The sequence below is a fragment of the Gouania willdenowi genome, chromosome 11, assembly GCF_900634775.1.
Source record: "Gouania willdenowi chromosome 11, fGouWil2.1, whole genome shotgun sequence".
Taxonomy (NCBI): Eukaryota; Metazoa; Chordata; class Actinopteri; order Blenniiformes; family Gobiesocidae; genus Gouania; species Gouania willdenowi.
The window spans coordinates 8,318,817-8,341,776 of NC_041054.1; the positions used below are offsets into that span (position 1 = coordinate 8,318,817).

Sequence of the window (22,960 nt, forward strand, 5' to 3'; positions counted from 1 at the left end):
TACGGATTTCTATTTTCTGCTTCCGCCCTGCACTGGGATCATTAGCAGATGTTGGAATGGGTAACAGCACTGTCAGGGAAAAAGTAACATGCAGCCTGAGAGCGGCAAGTAAGCAGACAGGCTGCCAGTTGTTTTTGATGAGGTTAGGATTCAGGTAGTTGTTTTATCTCTATACTGGAGAGCTTTAGAACGTCTCGAGTCATGTTTTGTGTTTGAATGCATGCTGATAAAGGCCGAAGATTAAAGGCGGCTGTTTCGTCTTCATTTTTCCGAGAGAAACGGGGTAGATTCAGTGATAAGAACAGCTTTAGGGTTAGTTATGAGAGTGGTATTGAAATGGAAGGATTTGGTTTGATTCTTGTGTTCGTGCGTCAGTCGCAGGAGCAGATCGAGGAGGAAAGAGAGCGGGTGAACGCCTCCATGTCGACGCTGGAGGAGGAGCTGGAGATCTGCAAAGATCAGGGCGAGCAGTGGAAGAACGAGCTTGAGGTCACCACCATGGAGCTGCACAGAACCCAAGAGGAGTCAGTACCATTTCCTCTTCTTACATAAACCCAGTGAAGCATCCACACCTCAAAATAACATCAAACATCAGATTAATGTGGACGTACACCTCTAACACATTGACCCCACAGCTTTTTAACAAAGCACCTGTTATTGCATTAGAACAGTCAGATCTAACAGCAAGTGGACATTTAGTAAAGCTATTCAAAATCAATTTGAGTTGATCCAGATTTAAAAACAAACCATTATTCTTATTGAAGAAGGAGCAATGATTATTAAAATTCTCTAAATTCATGTCAGCATTTTAAATAATGACAGATCAAACATTAACCCAAAAGAACAGAAGGTTATAGTCTACTATTGTGAGTTTCTCAAGTAATTTTTGGTGTTTTCATGTATTATTTTGTGTTTATTTTTCTGCCATTTTGTGTATCTTTCTATCATTTTGTGTGTTCTTCTCTCATTTTGTGTATATTTTTGGATTCTTGGGAGTCATTTTTGGGGATTTTTTTCTCGGGACGAAACAATCTTTGACCACTGGCCCCCAGTTGCCAATGTCTGATGTATAGAGCGCTTTGAGATTACATCTGTGGTATGACATCTATTTACCATTCAATGCATTAAGAAATTGTAGGGCAGTAGTGAAAAGAGTTAGTTTATTCTCTCAAGCAGGTAAATAAAGAAATATGTTGGTTTAGTCAAATTATTATTAATATTTGTTATATCACTTGAGCAAGGCACCAAACCCCAACACTACTCCCTTCATTGTAAAGGGACCTTGAGTACCCAGAAAAGCGCTATATATGATTGATGTTTAATAATAATAATGATAATAATTATTAAAAGGTTAAAATGTTCAAACTTTGAAAAGAATTAAGCAATCCAAACTACTAAATGAACATCTGTAGTGTTTCAGTGACGCAGCGTACTGGGATGTCTGGAAACTGGCAGTCCCAATTTTCATGCCTGTATAAAAAGTTTATTTTAAAGTGAATAAACTCTTAGTTCTCTAAATCTCTTTTTCACCATTATTCATCTCAGCACACATCTTTGCCGGATCAATAAAGGACTTATTGTTCTCTTTTTATTAAATCCTCAGTAGCGCTGAGTCATCATTTTGTGTCCCAAAGCCAGGAGAATAGGTTTTAATCCTCAGCTTCAGCAGGTGGAGCTTTTGCTTTAAAACGCTACAGTGAAGTCTACAGAGGGTGTTTAAATGACTTCAGATCCTTCAAACGTGAAGGAATAAGTGTGTGCGTTTTTTAATGCTTGTGCATCCTGTTCAGGGTTTGCAGAGTATGAGCACTTCTGAATTTACATCCACATGCCGATGTATTTGCATAGCCGTGATTAACATACTTAGCAAGCACAGTGAATTTCTCAACCCTTTAGTTTTGTGTACGTGTATGTACGTACGTGTGCATGGTAGGTTACCCTCCATCTTTTTATAGGAACTTTAGCCCATAGCATAAAAATGTGTCATCAAAGACGGCGCGGTGTTCAAATAACATTGATAAATCAATGTTGATTCTAAAAATAGAAAGGGTAAAAGAAAGCAACAACAAATGTAGTGGTCGATGTTTCCGAGCACTTGCACAGTGAGCCCAGCTCCTTCTGTAGAGACAACAAACATCCTCAGTGGAAGCAGCCGGGCCCCTGGAAACAAAGACAAAAGGCTTTGAACTGGATGTTGCCTCATATTTCAGCTCAGGAACAGAGCTCAGAGAGTCTGACTCTGTTCTGCAGCAGCAGCACATGTTGGTTGGTTAACTTTTAATGCCTCTTCTTTCACTCTGACTCTTCACTCGGCAGGGACGAGGAAAACCACAGCCGTCAAACGTGAGACACAGAATTGATCTGGCTTTGTTTGGTCTGAGTAGATTTAGAAATTCACCTGAGAGGGTGTGTTTTCTGCTGATTAGATGAACCCTTACTTATAAATAAACCAGTGATGATTATACTTAACCTAATCCAGTGGTACCCAAACTGTGAAAAATTCTCAGGATCCCCCATTGCACACCCCATTCATCACAAATGTCCAGCAACCCCAGAAACATTTTTTGTTCGGGAATCAGTTTTTGATCATGTTCATTAAAGTGTGTTACAAATACAGAGTATTAGTATTACCTCAGATATTTGAAAACTGCATTTTGTTTTAACTAGATTTTTATTTGAGAAAATGTAAGTATAGGGTACAGTTTTCTGATATTTATTGTGTGTGATATATATTCAAAAATCAATAATTAAAAAAAATAAATTAAAACAGAAATTAAATCAGTTTTTACCAGTTTTTTTTTTTTCATTACTAGACATTTCAGGTGACCTTTTTTAATTCTAGGTGACCCCAAGGTTGTAAAACACGGGTGTAACCCTTATTGAACTACCTAAATATGTGTATTTGTTTTTTTCAAATTTCATAAAAATATCAAAATTTGCAATCACATATTTTAGAAAATGCATAATCAACGTCTTTATTAATAAAGCGCAAAACAAAACAAAAAATCTGTTTTTCATGCACAAGGTTCAGCATGGCCAGTCTAGTCCCCACCCCGGTCATGAAGTGCGCCCCCCAGTTTGGGAACCACTGACCTAATCATTAGTCTTAACTTGGTAAACTTCCTGTTTCCTGATGAAACTCTTGCTTTCATTTGAATGATAGTAGATCCGTGTGTAGTTTGTTGTGTCTTTTGCTCTGGTTTTTGACACATTGTTTACTGCAGACCTAATCTTTCTAATCCTTCCACAGACTGAAGGATCTTCTTGCCATGAAGGAACAAACACCTGATGCTAACCCTTCTTTAACAGAGGTAATCCATAGCGGTGCTGCTCACTGTGTGGGTGAAAAGCAGCTCATCTTCTTTGTTTCCCTGTATCTCTGAGCGTCTCTATTCAGTGAAAAGCAGCTCTCCATTGGGTGGCTTTGCCTTGCCTAAAGCAAAGCCTGCTCATATTGGCTGAGCGGTTCATCTCGATCACAATCTCATAATTCACTCCTGATTGCCTCTTCCAAGGAGCTTCAGCGTTGCCATGACGACCTGATGCAGACCCGCGCCGTCCTGGACAAACAAACGGGCGAGCTGGACAAGAAAAGCGAGGCCCTTGAAGCCCTGAGGAGAGCGTGCAGTGAGAAAGAGGCGGAGCTTCAGAGGGAGATCAGCAGGCTGAAGGAGCAATCGCAGAAAGACAAAGCCGAGCTGGAAAAGGCCAAAGAGGTGAAGCTCGATCTGGATTTCCATCTAAAGACCATACATTTTACATTTTTTGAAGTTCATTGATAATTTTGAGGTTTAATTTATTTCAGGAAATTTGATCTCCTGACATGTTTCGACTGCCTACTGTCAGTCTTCCTCAGAGGCATCTCGTGATTGCTTTGATGTAGTTCTTTGATAAGGAAAGCATCAAAGCATCTAGTGATTGCTTTCATGTGTCCTTATGAGCATACGCAGAGTTTATGAGGGGAAGCATTGCCCCCCGCCTCCTCCCAGTGGTCAAACATTTTCATTACAGTTTTCCCAAATGAATTTGAAAAAAATGTTTTTTTATTGATTAGTTTTCTGCTGCTTTGATTCTAACATATTACTGTTAGCTTCATGTCACAGATGTTAGCTCTATCTCAGGTGTGTAGTATACATTTTCAGTGAAATGGTCCCAAACTTTTGAGACTTTAGGTTGGTTCTTCTTCCGTTGCGCAACTCTTCTTCACAATGTAAATGGTCAAGCAACACTGCACCCAGCAGTCCATGTATGGCACTGCAGCAAAAATAAAGCAGAGTGCGTCCGCCGGCCTGATATTGTCATGAAACGACGTATTGACGCAAATCAACATTATCAATTATGTTACTAATCATTTTTGCATTATTGTATATCTTGCACACATTGTGATTGGCGCGAATCTTGAGACAGTCTGTTTATTTCATTCTATTTTTTATTTTGCCCCCCTCCCGGCAAAAATCTCAAACTCCCCATATGCTTATGACTTATTTCTGGGCGTGGCCTACCTGAGACTTCTTTCAGGTTGGCCACGCCCCCTGTCGCCTGATGGTCTTTGGAGAAGAGAATCACAGGTCTTGGAGAGTAAAAATGTTCCTTGTGAAAAAACTTGTAGGGCTACATCAAAGCAATCGCTAGATGCCTCTGAGGAAGACTGACAGTTGGCAGTTGAAACATGTCAGGAGAAAAAGTTGTCTGAATAAATTAAACCTTAACATTATTATTTCACAAAAAGAAGACAAAATGGACTTGCTGGAATGATATTGATACACGTTTGTGTGATTTTGGTCCTGTTGGAAAAAGTATTTAAAGTTATTCTCCATTTCTCTCCGTCGACTCATTCTCAGCAGTCGTCAGCTGAAGGTGTGGGAAAGACAGTGTTGGACCACAGCACCAACCAGGAGCTCCAAGATGCTAACAATCGCCTCAGGGAGAGGCTGGCTCGCATGGTAATCCCCCCTCACCCACACACGTACACACAACACAAAAACAAAAGAGCCATCCTCCCACACACATGCTATTTTTCAACTGTAAGACGTGCTGTAAGATACATGAAAAACTAAAACAAAAACGCTCTGAAAATAATCTGCTGAAATAGAATTATATAACATATGTATAAAACTGTGTGAGAACAACTACATGATCCATCTGTTTACGGTCCTAATCACATTCAATTTGATGCAGAATGATCATTGACAGGAACTCCATACTAAGCAGGGAATAATAATAATAATAATAATGCATTGGTTTTTATATAGCGCTTTATCATAGGCACTCAAAGTGCTTTACAGAATTAAGGCATTATTCTTTCACTCCAAACTTAGTGGTGGTAAGCTACTATTGTAGCCACAGCTGCCCTGGGGCATACTGACGGAAGCGAGGCTGTCATAGTGCGCCATCGGCCCCTCTGACCACCACCATCACTCACTCCACACACATTGCCTAGTATGACTGTAGTGTGTAAGTGTCTTGCACAAGGACACAAGGACAGATACCACTAGAGTGACTGTCCCCCACTGTGGCACCTGGGATTCTCAGTGGTTTCCCATCCAACTACTAACCAGGCCCAGACCTGCTTAGCTTCCGAGATCTAATGAGATGGAGCAATGACGGGCTGGTATGGCCTCAAAGGAATGTGGAGTTCTCATTGCGTGTTCCAGTGTGCACGTGTTCAGTCGACCTAGAGACAGCAGAGGAACCTGTTCCTCAGGGCGACTTGTTGAAAGTATCCATATCAGATACCCACATCACAGTTGTTTGTGTTTACATATGTGACATTAAATCGGACGCATCCAAAGCATAGCTGAGGATCAGCTGGCCTGTGTCACACGATGAGCACAGCGTTGCCATGTTGGCTTCACCTCAAGAATCCATCCAGCGCAAGCAAATTGAATAGGCTGTAGTTGTTCCCGTGTGAAAGTGTGGACGGAGAAGCTATTTCTTCAGACCTTAGAGTATTTTTACAATTGAAGGGTAGATGGATGTTATTGGAGTGTTACGGTAAAACAAGGCTAAGTTGCTAAAATGTCAACCTTCTTCCATATTTTCGCTTAAATCAATTGATCTCAAACTGTGGATCGCCTTCACTGAGGGAGGCATTACATCATGACGAGGCCCCAAAATTTTTTATTATTACTTTATTACTGTTGAAAAATATGTGATTGCACATTATATTATTTTTTTTTATCATTTTTAAACAAGATTAGTGAAAATTTTAAACTTTTTTGATGAATGTATGCTCTTTGACGCATTTTGTTGAAATTTCTTTTAAGAACCGCTGCCTTAATGCCAGGAACTTTTTATTTATTTATTTTTTGTTTTAAACTGAAAGAACGACATTCTAGAAACAAAGCATTTTTCCATGGAGGTGGTCTAGTGTTGTGTGACACTGTGAGGAGCTCAAAGTGGAGCTGATCCTCCTCCACATCTAGAGAAACATGCCCGCTGAGGTTTTTTATTGAGTCGCTGCAGATTTTTTTTAGTTATGCCACAAGTGTTATGAATATTTCTGCAGTGATATGTATCGGGTAATCGTAATTTGTTTTAGAATGTAAACTTTTGTGTCAAAAATGAAATTGATTAAAGATTTTAAGGTAGTTTAGATGTTTTTTGTTTTATTTGCAATTTTCTAACATTTTCAGGGACATTTCCTGGGTGAATTTTACTTCTTAATTTCTACATAAATGTTTGACGTATTTTAACGTAAAACAATTCACAGACCAGACTACACTCCAGCGTGCCCCGCGGCTCAGATCTCGAGGAGGCGATGGAAGCGTTGGAGGATGAGAATCGCTCTCTGAAGATTCAGCTGGACGACGCCAAGCGAGGAAGCAGCCGACTCAGCAAAGAGAGAGACGATCTGACCCGACGCCTGGAAGAAAGAGACCTGGAGCGCGACGCCCTGCGGAGAGGGAAGAGTGACCTGGAGGAGCAGAAGAGACTGCTGGACCGAGCCCTCGAGAAGATCAACAAAGAGGTAGGAGATGGTTGTCAAATCTTCCAGAAGGCATTGGTTCTTACGCCTCTGTCTGCATACATGTGTTACCTTCAGATGGAGATGATGATGGGCGACTCCCGTCAGTCGGTGGCGACGCTGCAGTCCCAGCTTGACGACTACAGGGAGCGTTCGAGGAAGGAGCTGCTGGACTCGCAACGGAGCAGCAAAGACAGGCTGGCCGAGCTGCAGAGAGCTCAGAGCAACCTGAAGGCACAGCAGGAGGAGGTGAGACCATGGACTCCCTGAGGAGAGCTCTTCTTCTCTGCTTCATTGTCTACTACCAAACCGCAGAGTTGGAACTGTCGCCCCCTGCGGTCACATGTTTTTATTGTTTTGGTCACAATTGTTTTCATTCTCTCTCCGTAAACAAAAGAGGGTTACATCCGCATCGTTAATCGCTAATTATTTTCTCCTATTGTCAAAAGAGTGATAAAATGGCTTCTACAGCATAACATAATCCTGTTTCAATAAATTACAAGAAAATATAGTTTAGTTTTAGCAATAGTAATGTTAATTCTGTCCAAAAAAAATAGCTTAAAAAGGAACTAGGAACATTTCCTGATTATTTTTAAATTAATTGTTAAACCTTGTTGAGTACCCCTGCAACGTGCTTCCGTACCCCTAGGGGTTTGCGTACCCCTGTTTGGGAACCACTGTTTCAGAGCAACTTAAAGCAGCACAAGTTGGCATTTTGACCGAAAAAAATGCTGAATGATCTAAAACAGTGGTTCTCAAACTTTTTTGAAAAACTACTGTAGAGCATAATGATGGAATGAACGAGTGATAAAACACATTTTAAAGATCCTAATTTTGTAAATAAGTGGAGAGAAAACTTGGCTAGGACATTCATTGTGTTCTAATTGTGTTTATTCGTCCTGCTAATGAAATTGGCAAGTTTGTTCATTTGTCAAGGTTCTTTATTGTTTGATCATATAATTTTGAAAAGTTTTGCTTTTAAAGTCCCAAATATTCCTGTGTAATATTTATTCCTAGATATTTAAACTGTCTGGAGATTGTAACCAGGAAGGTCATCAATGTATTAATGCCTTTTTCAGCCCTTTAATTTATTGGGAATAATATGTTTTTTGCTAAATTTAATTTATAATGAGATACATTGCCAATTTCCTCCAATATTGTCATTATTGCTGCAACGGATTAAATGGGTTTGAAATATATAATAACGTCATCTGCATATAATGATACTGTGTGTTCAGTTCCTCCCTGCCAAGGGTTCGTTAACTAGTGCAAATAGCATTGGTAAAAACGGGCATCCCTGCCTTGTAGAGCAACTTAAAGAGAAATAACCAGAGTTTATATTATTTGTTTGAATGAAAGCTTGGGGGTTGACATAAAATAATTTAATCAAGGAAACAAATTTAGGGTCAAATCCTAGGTCAGACAGATGTTTAACATAAATAGTCTCAATCAACCCTTTCAAAGCACTCTCCACGTCCAGTGAAAGCATGATCTTAGGATGTAAAGATTCTGTGTCTTTTGTATGAATAATATTTAATATTTTTTGTATATTGAAGAAGATTTGTCTGTCTTTTATAAACCCTGTTTGGACTTGAGACTTTCTTGTCGTAATGCTCACAGCCTCTATTTATACCCTGCTGGGGAGGAGCTGTGGAAATGCAATGTCTTGTTTGAATTTGGTTTTAGTTTTTTGAAGTTACTTTGACATCCACCCTTCCTAAATGTTCTACTTCACCTCTTTTGTGCACTGTTTTTTTTTTAAATGGTCATTCACTTACACGACTACACTATATCTAGAACAGAGTCGATAACATCACGTTATTGCATTTAGTCAATCCAGAAACTGCGTATGTAAAGTATTTAAAAACCTTTAAACATTCTGCATGCTGACTAAATTTAAGAAAACACAACCTGAACTGAAGGTAATGATTTTGGAAAATGTTTCCCAAATGTAAACATTTCTCATCTTTTTTTTTTGTTTTGTTTTTAGGTGTCCCGTCTAAAGAAGGAGCTGCTCAGTTGCAACGAGGAACGAGACAGTGCCCAGCTGGAGCGAGACCTCTTCAACAACCGCCTCAAACACTTGGAGATCGAGCTGGAGTCGGAGAAGAACACGCAGTCCGACCGCACACGGGAGCTCAGGGGTCTAGAGGTGAGGCTTCGGGGTCAGAGGGGGAATCTAAAAACAGTTTGGGCGTAAATCGCGGTGGTGGAGAGGTTTCCGGGGTCAGGAAGTACTAATTTGTTGTGTAATATTGAATGTTTATGTCCATAGGATAAGATCAAATCGATGGAAATCGAGCTGGATGAGGAGAGGAGTAGCGTGGAGCTTATGAACGACCGTATCACTCGAAGCAGAGATCAGGTGCCGTATGAAAAAAAATCTGATTGAGATTAGAACATTTGTCAAATTTAAGACCCGGGGACCAAATCCGGCCTTTTAGAGCGTCCAATGTATTCCGCAGGAGAACGTAAAAACGAGAAAACATGACTCATTGTGTAAATTGCCAACTAAGTCCCTCCAAATACACAAGTTCAGTGACACTCCAACGGCTCATGCTTATCACAGATGATGGCAATTTTATAAATGAAATTGTTGAACAAACTCTTAATTTTTCCAAAATCTTGCAATTTTCCACAAATTATTTTACAAAGTCATTAAGAAAAATTGGACACAAATGCAAGTAAATTTAGGTGAAGATCTTGCAGGTACTGATATGTCACTTATTGCTTAGAATATTGACCTTGCCTTACATACAGTATGTTATCATTTATATGTGAAAGAACATTTTCCTGCCTAAAATCTGCGGCCCACTTGAGATAAAACTGTCCACATTTGGCCCCTGAACTAAAATGAGTTTGACACCCCTGGATTGGAAGGATATGTCTCTACGTTGGGAGCCTTTTTTATTTTGCCACTGTTTGTTTTCAGGTGGACCAGCTTCGCTCAGAGCTGATGCAGGAGCGTTCAGCCAGACATGACCTAGAAATGGATAAAACCACACTGGAAAGACAGGTAGAGGTGTAAAGAGTACAGATATATTCTATTTAAGTAGAAGTACTGGTACTTGATTGAAATTGTACTCAAGAACAAGTACATAAAATGCTCAAGTACAAGTAAAAAGTAGCTCAATTAAATAGTACTCAAAGTAAAAGTTACTAGTTACTTTTTTGGTAATAAATCTTGCCACCGTTCTCTTGCATACAGTAAACCAGGGGTTCTCAACTGGTCTCACCCTGGGACCCACATTTTGCCACGGTTTTTATTTCGTGACCCACATTTTTTTAGAATTCAACCAATCAAATTTAGTTTTTCAGAAATACAGTAGCTGTTGAAAACGCACATTTTATACGGTAATCATTTTAAAACATAAATCTACATATTTTCCTGTGCAACATGCATTCCACAGCATGACTGTCAAAAGAAAAGTTTCCTTCAAAATAAAAGACAAGTCGAATATGGGAGTCATTAAGTATTTATCCGTTTTTGATTCTGTCCACAACCCACCCAGTACAGGTTCGCGACCCACTTTTGGGTCCCGACCCACCAGTTGTAAATCGCTTCTGTAAACATCACATGTATAAACTTAAAAAGGAAGAGACGAAATCTTGCACAATTGGAACTTCTTTTATTTTATACTTAGTGGAAAATAAATTGTTTGTCATAATGCACAATTATTTTTTTTAAATAAAACAACACCAATGAATTAAATTCAAGATAACTACATTTATTAACTCTAAAACTGAGAAAATAACCAGCATTCAGTGCTGTTTTGGCGCCGTGCATTACAATTCTATTGTTGTCTGACTATTCAATTTTTTTGTAGTTTCACAAAGATAATAATAATGTACTCAGTAATGGTTGGGTGTATGTACTTGTAATCCATTACTTTCACCTCTGGAGACAGGTATACAATCACACACACACTTTGATACACAGCTGATTTTGTAAACTTGCTCCTAACGCAGGTGAAGGAGCTGAAGTCCCGCCTTGCAGACGTGGAGGATCAGCCGCGGCCCTCGGCTGGAATCACGCTGTTGGAAAACAAAATCCAGGAGTTAGAGGAGAGGCTGCACAGTGAGGAGAGGTACGAGTATCGTCATCCTCCCTCTGCAGAATCATCCGGCTTTTATTTCAAATGTGACACAAATTGTGCGTTTAGATTTTCAGTCGTTTCCATATTGGACACAGAAAACATTTAAAAGTGCTGGGGAATGAGCATCAAGGGTACGTTGCGTTGACTTCTGTCTGTCGCACACAGAGAAAAGGCCAGTGTCCAGGCTTCTCAAAGACGCACCGAGAGAAAACTGAAGGAACTCACAGCCACGTTAGACCAGGAGAGGACGCAGCATGTGGAGCAGAGAGATCAGGTACCGATCAGGAGGAAATGTGTATAAATCTGTACAGGGAAGACACAGAGAGAAGCTAAATTTGATGGAATAACCTCAGAGTTGATGCAGGTGAATGAAGTAAAACAGTAAAAACGCATGAAAGATTGTTTAATAAAGCTGCTGGAGATGAAAACTTCAGATAAAGACATACTGTCGTGTCGGCCTCATGGATCAATAAATCAGAGACCATTTGCTCAAAAAAAGATGTAAAAAGTTGAAATTACAGCTTGAAAGTTTGGATTGATTGATTGATTATTGACATTGTCGAAAATTGAATGTCTCGCAGAGTGAGGGGATATAACAGGGAATACTGGGAACAAACTAGTGTAAATAGAATCACTGTACTCCTTGTTTGTGCAAAACAAAACCATGAAAAATCACAGCAAGATTATTTTTGAATAGTAGGTTTTGGTTTAATTTAATTCAGACAATGTTACTTAGGAAATCCACTTTGATCTCCTGACATGTTTTGACTGTCAACTGCCAGTCTCGGTCAGAGGCTTCTGCTGATCGCTTTGATGTTTCCTTTGAAGTTTCCTTGTCTTCTACATAGTAACATCTCAGGAGATCAAAGTAAGTTTTCTAAGTAACAGTTATCTGAATAAATTAAACCTTAGCATATTATTCAAAAAGAAGACAAAAAGAATCTTGCATGAATTACTACGCGAAAGTCAGGGAAACTTTAAAGGAAACAGACACCTCTGACGAAGGCTGACAGTTAACAGTCGAAACATGTCAGGAGATCAAAGTGGATTTTTTGAGTAACAGTTGTCTGAATAAATGAAACGTTAATATACCACAAGAAGTCTATGGGACTCCACATCCCACAATGCAATGCATGAAACTCTTCCGAAAATGTCAATAAGTGACTGTTTGCAATTGATGTTCAATTCATTGATCTATGAGGCCGACACTATAGTCTGTATATGATAAAATAAATGTCTCCAACAGCTTTAAGTGTTTGAGTAGATTATTTTGTGTCAGTTTGTTTTCATTGACCTCCTGCATGTTTTTTTTTAAACAGCGTTACATGGACTAACTGCTTGCCCACACATGACTAAACTCTTTTTTGTTTTTTTTTTAAACTCCTCTTACCTTATCCCAACCTCGCTCGGTCTCCTGACGTCCCTGATCATCTTTCCCATATCTCAGCATTTGTAGTTTAGGTCATCCCTTTAAAATCCTGCACATAAACAAACCAGTGCCCTTTAGCCCTGCCAGTCTCCCCTCTCCACCCACCAGTTTGATCCTCACCCATGACCTCCTTCCTCTAACCCCCTCATCCCCTCCATCTCCAGCTGGCGTTGCGAGTGAAGGCCTTGAAGCGTCAGTTGGACGAAAGCGAAGGCGAGGTGGAGCGGTTGGAGGGTGTCCGTCGTAAGGTTCTCCGGGAGCTGGAGGAGCAGCAGGAGCTCCAGGAGGCACTGCAGGCCAAAGTCACAGCACTGGAGACAGAGTTGAAGTAAGATGAACATTAGTGTCATTGGATTTTTGCATTCTTGGATGTGTCCTCTCAACACTAGGTGGCGGTCTGTAGCAATAAGTCAAACACATGGGTTGACTTAGTACATTGGTTCAACTTCTCAAACTTTTTTGGTGTATTCCCCATTTTGAACGATAAAAAACCAAATTAAACTAATTACCTGCATAAAAAACAAATGTAAAAGTGCAGTAGAAAAAAAAAGTTTATTCAGTGCACTCATGAAATTAACAGAGAACAACTAACATCATGTTTCATAATGCAAGTAGCATATTTCATAAATAAATCGAAAATCAAAAGTTAAATTAAACTAATCAACTGCATAAAAATAAAATGTAAAAGTGCAGCAGTTAAGAAATACAGAAAATAACTGAACATTGCTTGCAATCTTTGACAAAAAAGCTAAAGAAAACAAAAAAAAGTCCATCATTATTTTTACACTTTAGTTCCACGTTACATTTTGTTCCCGGTCGCATTTCTAATGCAGTGTAATAATTTATTGCTCTTTTAATTTCTGCTACGTTTTTAGGCTTGTCGTGTGACTTTCTTTGTGTGATTTAGTGTAAATGATCTTTAGTGTCAACAAAGAAAGGTTTTTAAGAAGATTGGCATGAAATCGAAAATGTCCTCCTGTTTGTCGCGCCCCACCTGTCATACATTCATTCCCCACCAGGGGGGCACGCCACACACTTTGAAAAACACTGAATTTGTGAGAAATGTAAGAGTTGAAAAGTGTCATCTATATCAGTGTTTCTCAAATGGGGGTACAGGGGGTACTTGAGAGAGAGACTGTGGATAATTAACAAATGAAAGCATTAAAAAAATGGGATTTTATTACGTTTTTTTTTGGTTAAAAATAATAATCATACTAAATTTTACCAGCAACTCACAACAAAAACACACAAAATAAGAGAAGAATATACTGAATAATTAAAAGAACTGACAAACAACAACAAAATACGCAAAATGACAACAAAAACACACGGATAGAATGATTTAAATACTACCAACAATACACAAAAACGTCAACAAAAACACACAAAATAAGAGACAAATATACTGAATAATGAAAAGAACATTATAAAATCACACAAAAAACACACAAAATAATGATAGAAAGAATCTTGATTAGAACCTGGACCAAAACTGACCCTTGTATTTTCGGTTCCACATCAGGAGGGAATGAGGAACTGATAAAAACTTTGGAAAAAAGTCTATTCAGGAGGCACTAAATACTGTATTATTCCACTTATTTATAACGTTAGATTCTTTAAAATGTTATCACTCATTCACTCCATTATTATGGTCGAGTTTTTTCAAAGAACCCTAAGCAAAAGTTAGAGAACATGTCATATATGTTGTTATTCTTTTGACTTTCTGCAGACGGAAGTCGCAGCACACACACCGGACCACCGTGGGCTCGACTACTCTGAGCTCGGAGGAAGAGGACAGCCTTTTTGACACCAACATCTCCTCCATCCTCAACGAGCACCACCTCCAAACCTCCAACTGCTAGAGGAAGACAGGAACAGGACAGAACCTTCAAAATAAGATATTTTTAGTAAACTATTCTGGGTATTTCAGCTCCTCTCTGTGTGGATGAAGAACTCAGTTGTCTCTGTTTACCTCGCAGTTGTTGTGGGTTTTATTTTTAGCACTAGCTTCTTCCCCCCACTGACAAGGTTGGGGGATAATTAGCTGTCATTATAATTCCTTCACTACTGTCATGTTTTATCTGTCAGGAGAGCTTTCGTCTCTCTGCTGAGCCGAGGGGAGGAATATTAGACTCCTGGCCTGGTTTTTGCATCATGTGGAATCCTTTTTTTTGTTCTGTGTGTGAACTATTTCCCTTCACAGTAGCACATTTATATATTAACTGCGGCATGTGTGCAAGTCATGTAAATAATTTGCATTTCTGAACCAAAAAGTTGCAATTTCTGTTTGCTTGTGCACGAGAAGTGAAGTCCCGTCTGTGTTGTAAGTAGCTTGTGTATTTTTGTTTTAGTTTAACCTTTAAATGTGACATTTCTGGATAATCTAAATGCTGTATTAGCTCTGACTTAGACGACAATTAAATGGATTTGAAGCAGCGTAGTGTATCCTTATCCTGCTGCATCCACTGTGTTTCATCGGCATGTCTAACTCTCGGATGCCTTCGACCTACTGTAGCTCTTTGTTTTTCTCCATGTGTTTTGTTTACGAGCAACTGCTTTATTATATTTAATGTCTTGGAATGTTTGTCTGTGTGTGTGCATCGTGTGTCGCACATAGAAACGAATCATCACCTTGTGTTTGGGAGTGTTTCACCTTGTTGCACTAATGAACATTTTAACCTTCAAATGGCAATGACAATAATACAATTAATAATAATAATAATAATAATAATACATTCTGCTGTAATTTGAAAATTAATTCCTAAAATGGTTTCATAATTTGTAAACCTCTTACAATGAAAATCTGACCATATTTATGGCTGAATTCCAATAAAAAAAAAATTAAAAAAATTTCACGTCCATGTTTTATTTTTATGAAATAAAATAAAAAATTTAAAAAAATCCTATGAACTTACAGAAAATAGTTTTTCTTCTAATTTTGAACTTTGTGTTTACTACAGTAGATTAAAAACATACACTTGATCCTACCTTCATCCATCTTCAGCACTCACTCATCCTAATCAGTTTCACAGGGCGGAGCCTATTGTTTATTCAGGGTCTTCCATAGACGATCCTACCAACACTTAAAATACAGACAACTGCTAGTTAATATCCATCAAAAGGAATTGGACACTTTATTTGTATTTTAAGTGTATGATAGGCCTTTGATGTCATTGGATGAAGGGTGTCCCACTAGTCTAATATTAAAAGAGCCACATACGACACTGTTTGATCTCATGTGGGCTGGACCAAAAACATTGTGTGTGTATGTAAAAGGGATAAAAGCACAAATTCCAAATTGTGGTGCCCTGTTTTTGCACATTCACATGTAAGAAACATTGTAAGTCACTTAGAACATCCTGAATGTGAAGCAATTGGTGAAATTTGTTTTCAAAATTTGCAATGCAATTCATCATAATTCTCTGGGATAATTACGAGTGTCCCCGCGACCCTGATAAACGGGAATTAGCGGGTTTGAAGATGGATGGATGGAATTACGAGTGTTGTAAAAAAAAAAAACATTGTGATTCAGTATTACTGCAAATAATGTAGTGGCTAGTGCAGAGGTCTGCAACCTTTACTTTCAAAGGAGCCATTTTGCCTTATCTCACTTGGATTAAAGTTCTCCCTGAGCCGATAAAAATACCTTCTCAATAAAGACAATACAGTGTATTAAATTCTATAGAGTTATAATTATACTGTATATAATAATGTTTGATTTAATTTGATTTATTATGATCATGTAAATGGCACCTTAAAAACAGTTAAAATAAAATAAATTATCTTGCATCTTCACATTCTTACACATCGTAGTTTACATTAACACAATGTTATATAAAGAAGGTTATTTTAGTTAATGTATTTGAAGGGCTACAAATTGTTGTATCATGATTTTATTTGTCATCAATAGCCTCTGTAAATAAAAAAAAAAACATCTCTTATTCAATATTTTTTAAAGTTATAGGGAGCCATTGCAAAAGAGTCAAAGAACCACATGTGGCTCCTGAGCCGAATGTTGCAGACCCCTGGGCTAGTGCAAGCACCATCATAATTTGGTGGAGTTTTTTTTTAATTCAAAAACTCTAATCTACATCTTACTGTATTTGATGATTTACAAAGACTCATATTTCTGCTGTAATATTTATTTTAACTAATGTTTCCTGCAGGCTGGATTAGTTACTCTGTTGGGCCTAATTTGGCGATGATATGTTGGAAAAACCATTTGAAATGATCAACAAAGGATAATGAATCATCTATATATACACACAAATGTGAAATATGCTTAACCACGTTGCCTAAGGGGGTTCTTTTATTTGTTTTGTCACATTTTCTTTAAACACTACAACTGTAGTATTCCAGAAATTTCAGTTTATCAGTAAGGTTTTGCATTTGAACCTATTTGAAAAGTTTTAAATGCAGGATCTTCTGCTGCACACCTCAGCTGGCCTGCAGCTGCCAAAACATACTTTAAGGCAGTGGTTCCCAACCTTTTTTTGAGTCGTGACCCCGTTTTGATATCACACATTTTTGGCGACTCCAGAGACATTTGAGTTTCTTCCTCGAATTATTAGAATTATGTTTAATTTTGCCAGGATTAGTGATTTATTATACTGCATTTTATAGATTCTTATTTGAGAAAGTGAAAGTATAGAATACAGTTGTTTTACACTGTGTGGTGTTATAATTTGAGAAAGAATAATAATGAAAGTGTTTTTACTAATACATTTTTAATCAGAATTTTTATTTAACATTACCAATTACTAGATATTTCACGGGACCCCATTTGAATTCCAAGTGACCCCAAGGTTGAAAAACACTGCTTTATGGACTCCCAGGCATAAATAAAACATGCATGAGTTTTATTTTACACTGGATTATTTGATATATATCAGTGTTTTATTATTTATGTACTTTCAACGTTCTGAAGAGTGCGGTGCGGGCTCTGTGGATCAAACACCGATTTAATTCAGGGTTGACAAAGTTAGTAGTTCAACAGAAAGTGAAAGCTCCTTCGATGAACTCTCCCTTTTGCTTTAAGACACATTTGACTTTTGAAACAAAACTGGAGAAAATGTAATTACATTTAAATGAAATGCAAAGCTCCAGCATCCTTCTGTTCACTTTCTATTCAGTCTCCAGGCTTCAGCTGCGTCTTCCTTTGAGATCTAATCCTTTGCAGACAGGAAATCCATTGAACTTAGGATGTTTAATGACTGAAAAAGTCATGCTGTCATAGGACTCATTTAACCTCCCAATTGCCCTGCCCTGTACTTTTGTCATTCAATGAAATGTTCTTTTGATGTTCTTTCATATAAACTCTCACACCCACCCATCATTGTGTTTTCACACACTGTTAATGAGTTAGATGTAACTGTGACAGCATGCACGGAGAAGTGGAGCTCATTTAGGGATAGAAGGCATTTAAGTGAATGCACATCACATAATTTCAAATAACGTGTTGGCAGAGGTGTAAAGAGTACTGATATCCTACTCAAGTAGAAGTACTGTTGTTTGATTGAAATTGTGCTCAAGTACAAGTAAGTCATAAAATACTCAAATTAAGTAAAAAGTAGCTCAATTAACTAGTAATCAAAGTAAAAGTTACTAGTTACTTTCACCCCTCACGTTTATTTTTGGTTATAAATCTTGCCAAGGTTTCCTTGCATACAGGAAACATATCATGTATAAAAAGGAAGAAACCAAATCTTGCACAACTGGAACTTAATTTATTTTCCACAAAGGCATCTGTATGAAATAAAAGGTTTGTCAAAATGTACAATTCTTTGAAAAAAAAAAAAAAGCAAAGAATTCAAGTTCGAATGCACTACGGCCGAACGTCTCTGCGCGGAATAGCACGCACGTACCCTGTTCCCAAGAATTCAGTCCCTGGCGCAAATAAATGAGAAATCCACTTTCGTTTTTTTTCTTCTTTTGGGGCCCCCCCTGACCCCAAATCGAAAATCGGCCTCTGAGCGTCAATGCGTACACATCCATAGATTATACCTACCAAATTTTAGCCAAATCCGTTCATAAATAACAGAGGAGTAGCAATTTTAACTAGTGTACACAACAACAACAACAACAACAACCACAAAGTGACATGATCTGAGTTTACCTCCGTACTGAGATTATAACCCTAACCCTAACATAATCCAAGAAACAAATAAAACACGTGTCCGTTCACTTTGAAAACCAAAATAAACAAAAATTAATTAACTTTTTTTAGCGTAAACTCATTTTTCGGTAGCACGCATGTGTGCGCATGCGCATATACTGTATGCACATATACAATCATAGTGCGATGTGAACTCAGTACATGACACCGGCCTAAAAACTTCTCAGGCTCTAAGTATAGATACATTTATGAACTCCAAAACTGAGAAAATAACCTCCATTCAATGCTGTTTTGGCATCGTGCATTACAATTAATCTGATTGGTCGGCAATGATTTTTTGTAGTTTCACAATGTCCGTTGATGATTTTAAAATAAGAAATAATAGTTTACTCAGTAATGTTGGGTGTAGAAATGTAACAAATTACTTTGCTTCTCTTAAATTGTACAAGTATTACTGATTTAGAAATTGACTCAAAAAAGTACAAGTATCCATAAAAGCAAGTCAATTACAGTAACATAAGAACTTGTCATACGTTATTTTCACCTCTGCGTACTGAAGGCATAAAAACGAGTGTTGAAGGTCAGAGGAAGCATTCAACACGTGAGCAGGTCTGTCATGTGAAAAACAAAAATCAATCCTTAAAACTTGGCTTTTTACTGTGTGACCTGTTAACGTATAACTTGATCAAAACCAAGCCTCTTACGAGGAACCACATTGTTAGAACATCCTACATGTCACTGTAAATACAGGCAGATGTTGACACAACAGAAGCAAAACCATTAATCTGTAAAACTGGTATGTGTTTGCTTGGGTTGGGCCTTTAAATGTCAGTGGGAGTCTGAGTAAACCTAACATTGTTATGTACCTACGTGCTTCACACAATGATCACAGTAGGTTATTGTGTTTAGTGTCATCAACAACAGGGAAAGAAAAAAAAAGATCAAAAATCTAATGCCTGTTGCATGGGAAGGAGTTTTGCACAATGTCAATGGGAAAAAAACGAAGACTCATAGTGAGTTTATCAGCATTTTTTTACTGAACAAAAATCCAGATTATTGCTTAAAGTATGTAAGATTTTTTTGTTTGTTTGGCGTGCTTTCATGTCTCTAAAACATCAGAAAACTCTACAATAACACAAGATAACATCCCTACATTTGTCACTATAGTCTCTATTGAGAAAAAAGTCGCAAAGAGCTCCACAGTTGTGCACAATCACGAGTATACTGGTAAGGGACCATAGGTTTTGAAACAGGGAGGGGATGCGGGAGCATGTTTGTTTCCATACAAGTCTCACGGTTCTACATACTGCAGCTTTAAGAAAAAATAGTGCATGACAAAGACACTTTAACAAAGTAAAAAGTTGAAACATTAAAGGCAAATGAAAATACAAATGAAGTAAGAAACTGAAAAATGGTTGTTTTAGAATATCATCAGTCAGTGCTTGATTTATGTGCATTATTGTTTCTCCTTCACTTAATGATACCTTTGATAAATTCATTGAAATCATGTTGTATCTTCAGCACTGTAGTCCATATTTTACTCCTACTCTATCACAATTATTGATCAGCTAATCAACCTACTTGATTTGTCTTTTTACACCACCGCTATCATCATCCTCATCATCATCACCATCCTCATCACCATCACCTGCCAACCCAGGTGAGACAATAGTCATTATGGAGTGCTTTCTAGCCAGGCCAGTCCTCTGCTGGTTTTTCCAGCTTTAAACAAACACAGCTCATTTTCTCACATATTGGCAGTACAGTATCAGTTTCCAGGTCTTATACTCTTTCTTTCAGCGCTTGTCTCATGTGTTCCTCATTGGCTTTTATCTGACGTGGACACGTGTGGGTGTTCAAAGTTTAGCCAACGGAAGCTATAAAACAGAGGTTTCCAACCTTTTTCGGGTCGTGACCCCATTTTTATATCACAAATTTCCGGTAACCCCAGAAACATTTTTTTTCTCCTCGAATTCGTTTTTGACCATGTTTATTAAAGTGTAGCGAGTAGCCAGGATTAGTGCACAAAGTGACAAGATGCAATACCTCATATATTTTTATTAGAGAAAAATATTTATTTTGTGTGTGATGTGTTATTTTGAAAAATGATAATAATTCAAAAAATTTATAAATATAATTTTAAGCAGTGGGCTTTTTTTGTTTACCAATCGACCCCATTTTAATTTCAGGCAACCCCACATTTGGTCCTCACCCCAAGGTTGAAAAACACTGCTAAACCAACATTTAATACAAAGAAAAGCCTTTTTTTTCAAAAGAGAATCAGATTCCTAGAGTAGCAACATCTCAAACCTTTGCACCATCTGCTGCTTGCTCTTACTATTTGTAACTTTAGAAATTGTGCATTTAAAAAAAAAAGTTTCATTTCATTGCAATGTTTTTGCTAGTTTGACCATTGTACATGATGACAAAATTTAGGAAAGTTTGAGCCTGTGAGGTGAGGGTTATAACCTCTGAATTATTGCGGCATCAATAAAACCTTTACATTTTGTGTATGTACCTGTACGTATATGAAAATGAAGGCTAATTATTATTATTTATTTAACCTTTTTAAGCCATTTCTGAAGAAAAAAACAAGCAAAATTTACTCATTATACCATTTAAAGCTCTTTGCTTTTCTTTTCTTTTTTTTTCCTTCTCCATTTACTGGCTTAAATCACCTGACTTTGATTTCATTAGGTCTGATGTGTCAGATTAAATGAATTAACAGGTTTATCTGAGGCCTTACAGGAAGTGGCTGCAGAGCCACAGGACTCTATCCTATTTGCAGGTCTGACGCAGAATTAGCCAGAGAGAGCAGATGATCCTCCGCTGCTGTTCTTTCTTTCTTTTTCTTGTTTGTTTTGGTTTTGTTGTATCACTAAAACTGAACTAGACGATGGGGGGGATGTTTGGTAAAACAGGACACATGAGCAGAGTGGGTTTATGGGGGTCCCTTTGGAAGAAGACCGGGACTGTGACAGAGAGCAGGATGCAGTGGTTCAGCAGCGTTCACACCCAGTGTGTATGGGATGGAGGACTCACCACCAGGCTGTTTACATCACAATCAATGAATCACATCAGTCACTGCCACTCATGCACACATTACAGGAGAACAGTAAATGGACTTATTTTAGTTTAAGAAGGTAAAGTCAGCCGAACCATTATTGTCATATGATGAATCAAAATATGGTACTTGAATCAAAAATGGCAACATGGATCTAAAAACGAATTGAGGGGATATGTTTATTTTATTATATGTGTATGTTCAGGACATTTAATGGGTTTCATTTTACTGCTTGTTTGCAAAATTATCATATTTCTTCAGTCCATCCATCCATTTTTCTGATCCACTTGCTCCTTTTTTCAGGATTGCAAGGGTCTGCCGGTGCCTATCTCCAGCTCTCATTGGGCGTTAGGCTGGGGTACACCCTGGACAGGGCTCCAGTCCATCGTAGGGCAACACAAACAGACAACCTCTCACACTCACATTCACTATACGGGCAATTTAGAGACTACAATCAACCAAACAGTCATGTTTTTGGATTGTGGGAAGAAATCGGAGGAAATCCACGCAAGCCCAGGGAGAACATGCAAACTCCACACTGAATGAACCCAAGTGTTAAGAGCGCACTAGCCGCTACTCCACAGTGCGCCCTTATTTCTTCAGTGTAACTTGTAATTAAAATCAGAAATTTCAAAAAATGTATATAAAATGTCTTTAAACAAAGTTAAAAGTCAGAACTTTTTATATATTTTTTTTTAACTTTTTGTGATATAAATGTGGTATATGAAGAAATAAAAAACAGGAATCCTTGGGGGTGTCAAAAACCCAGTTAGAATAACCACATACACTATATACTGTATATATATATACAGTATATATATGATTGTACAATTGATAAATGGAAAAAAACTGTGTTTGTCTAGTTTTCTAACAAAGGGTTTGGCTTTTGTCCATTGGGATTTTGTTCATTGGGATTTTGTCATGAATTCCTTCTTGGTTATGACTTTTCAAGTGGAACATTTGGGACATTTTATGGTAATCCTTGTTCTTGTATGGCATTCTCCTGCTATTTTAACTTCCTCGCACAGTCCAAAAACATGCGTTAGGCTATTTTAAGTGTCTTAATTACTTGTAGGAGTCAATGGGTGTGTGAATGGGATTACCTGTCTGTCTCTGTGTGGACGGACTGGCGTGCTGTCTGTGGTGTATCCCACTTTTCAAGACAAACACAGGCTGTTTACTTAAAACTGTTTCAAAGGTAGACCCAAGCCTGTGAGTGTACAGGGAACCAGTGGTTCTCAACCTTTTCAGCCCGCGACCCCCAAAATAAAGGTGCCAGAGACCGGGG

The 22,960-nt window shown here is 38.0% G+C and overlaps 1 protein-coding gene and 1 pseudogene across 2 annotated transcripts in view; one reads left to right on the plus strand and one right to left on the minus strand.

The window, feature by feature from the left end:
* The window catches only part of cgnb (cingulin b), a 38,608-nt gene extending 23,275 nt beyond the window's left edge, over positions 1-15,333 (plus strand). Inside the window, exons 8-20 of one of the 2 annotated variants that reach the window (XM_028461331.1) lie at positions 376-524; positions 3,251-3,311; positions 3,516-3,716; positions 4,842-4,943; positions 6,713-6,970; positions 7,046-7,216; positions 8,958-9,119; positions 9,243-9,332; positions 9,900-9,983; positions 10,937-11,055; positions 11,230-11,338; positions 12,658-12,821; positions 14,223-15,333. In XM_028461331.1, coding sequence (XP_028317132.1) covers positions 376-524; positions 3,251-3,311; positions 3,516-3,716; positions 4,842-4,943; positions 6,713-6,970; positions 7,046-7,216; positions 8,958-9,119; positions 9,243-9,332; positions 9,900-9,983; positions 10,937-11,055; positions 11,230-11,338; positions 12,658-12,821; positions 14,223-14,355 — 1,803 coding nt within the window. In that variant the 3' untranslated portion in view covers positions 14,356-15,333. The remainder of the gene's footprint in view (positions 1-375; positions 525-3,250; positions 3,312-3,515; positions 3,717-4,841; positions 4,944-6,712; positions 6,971-7,045; positions 7,217-8,957; positions 9,120-9,242; positions 9,333-9,899; positions 9,984-10,936; positions 11,056-11,229; positions 11,339-12,657; positions 12,822-14,222) is intronic. The other variant, XM_028461332.1, reaches the window with a different exon arrangement.
* On the minus strand, positions 5,508-5,625 carry LOC114472730 (uncharacterized; annotated as a pseudogene).
* Positions 15,334-22,960: the final 7,627 nt, after the last annotated feature.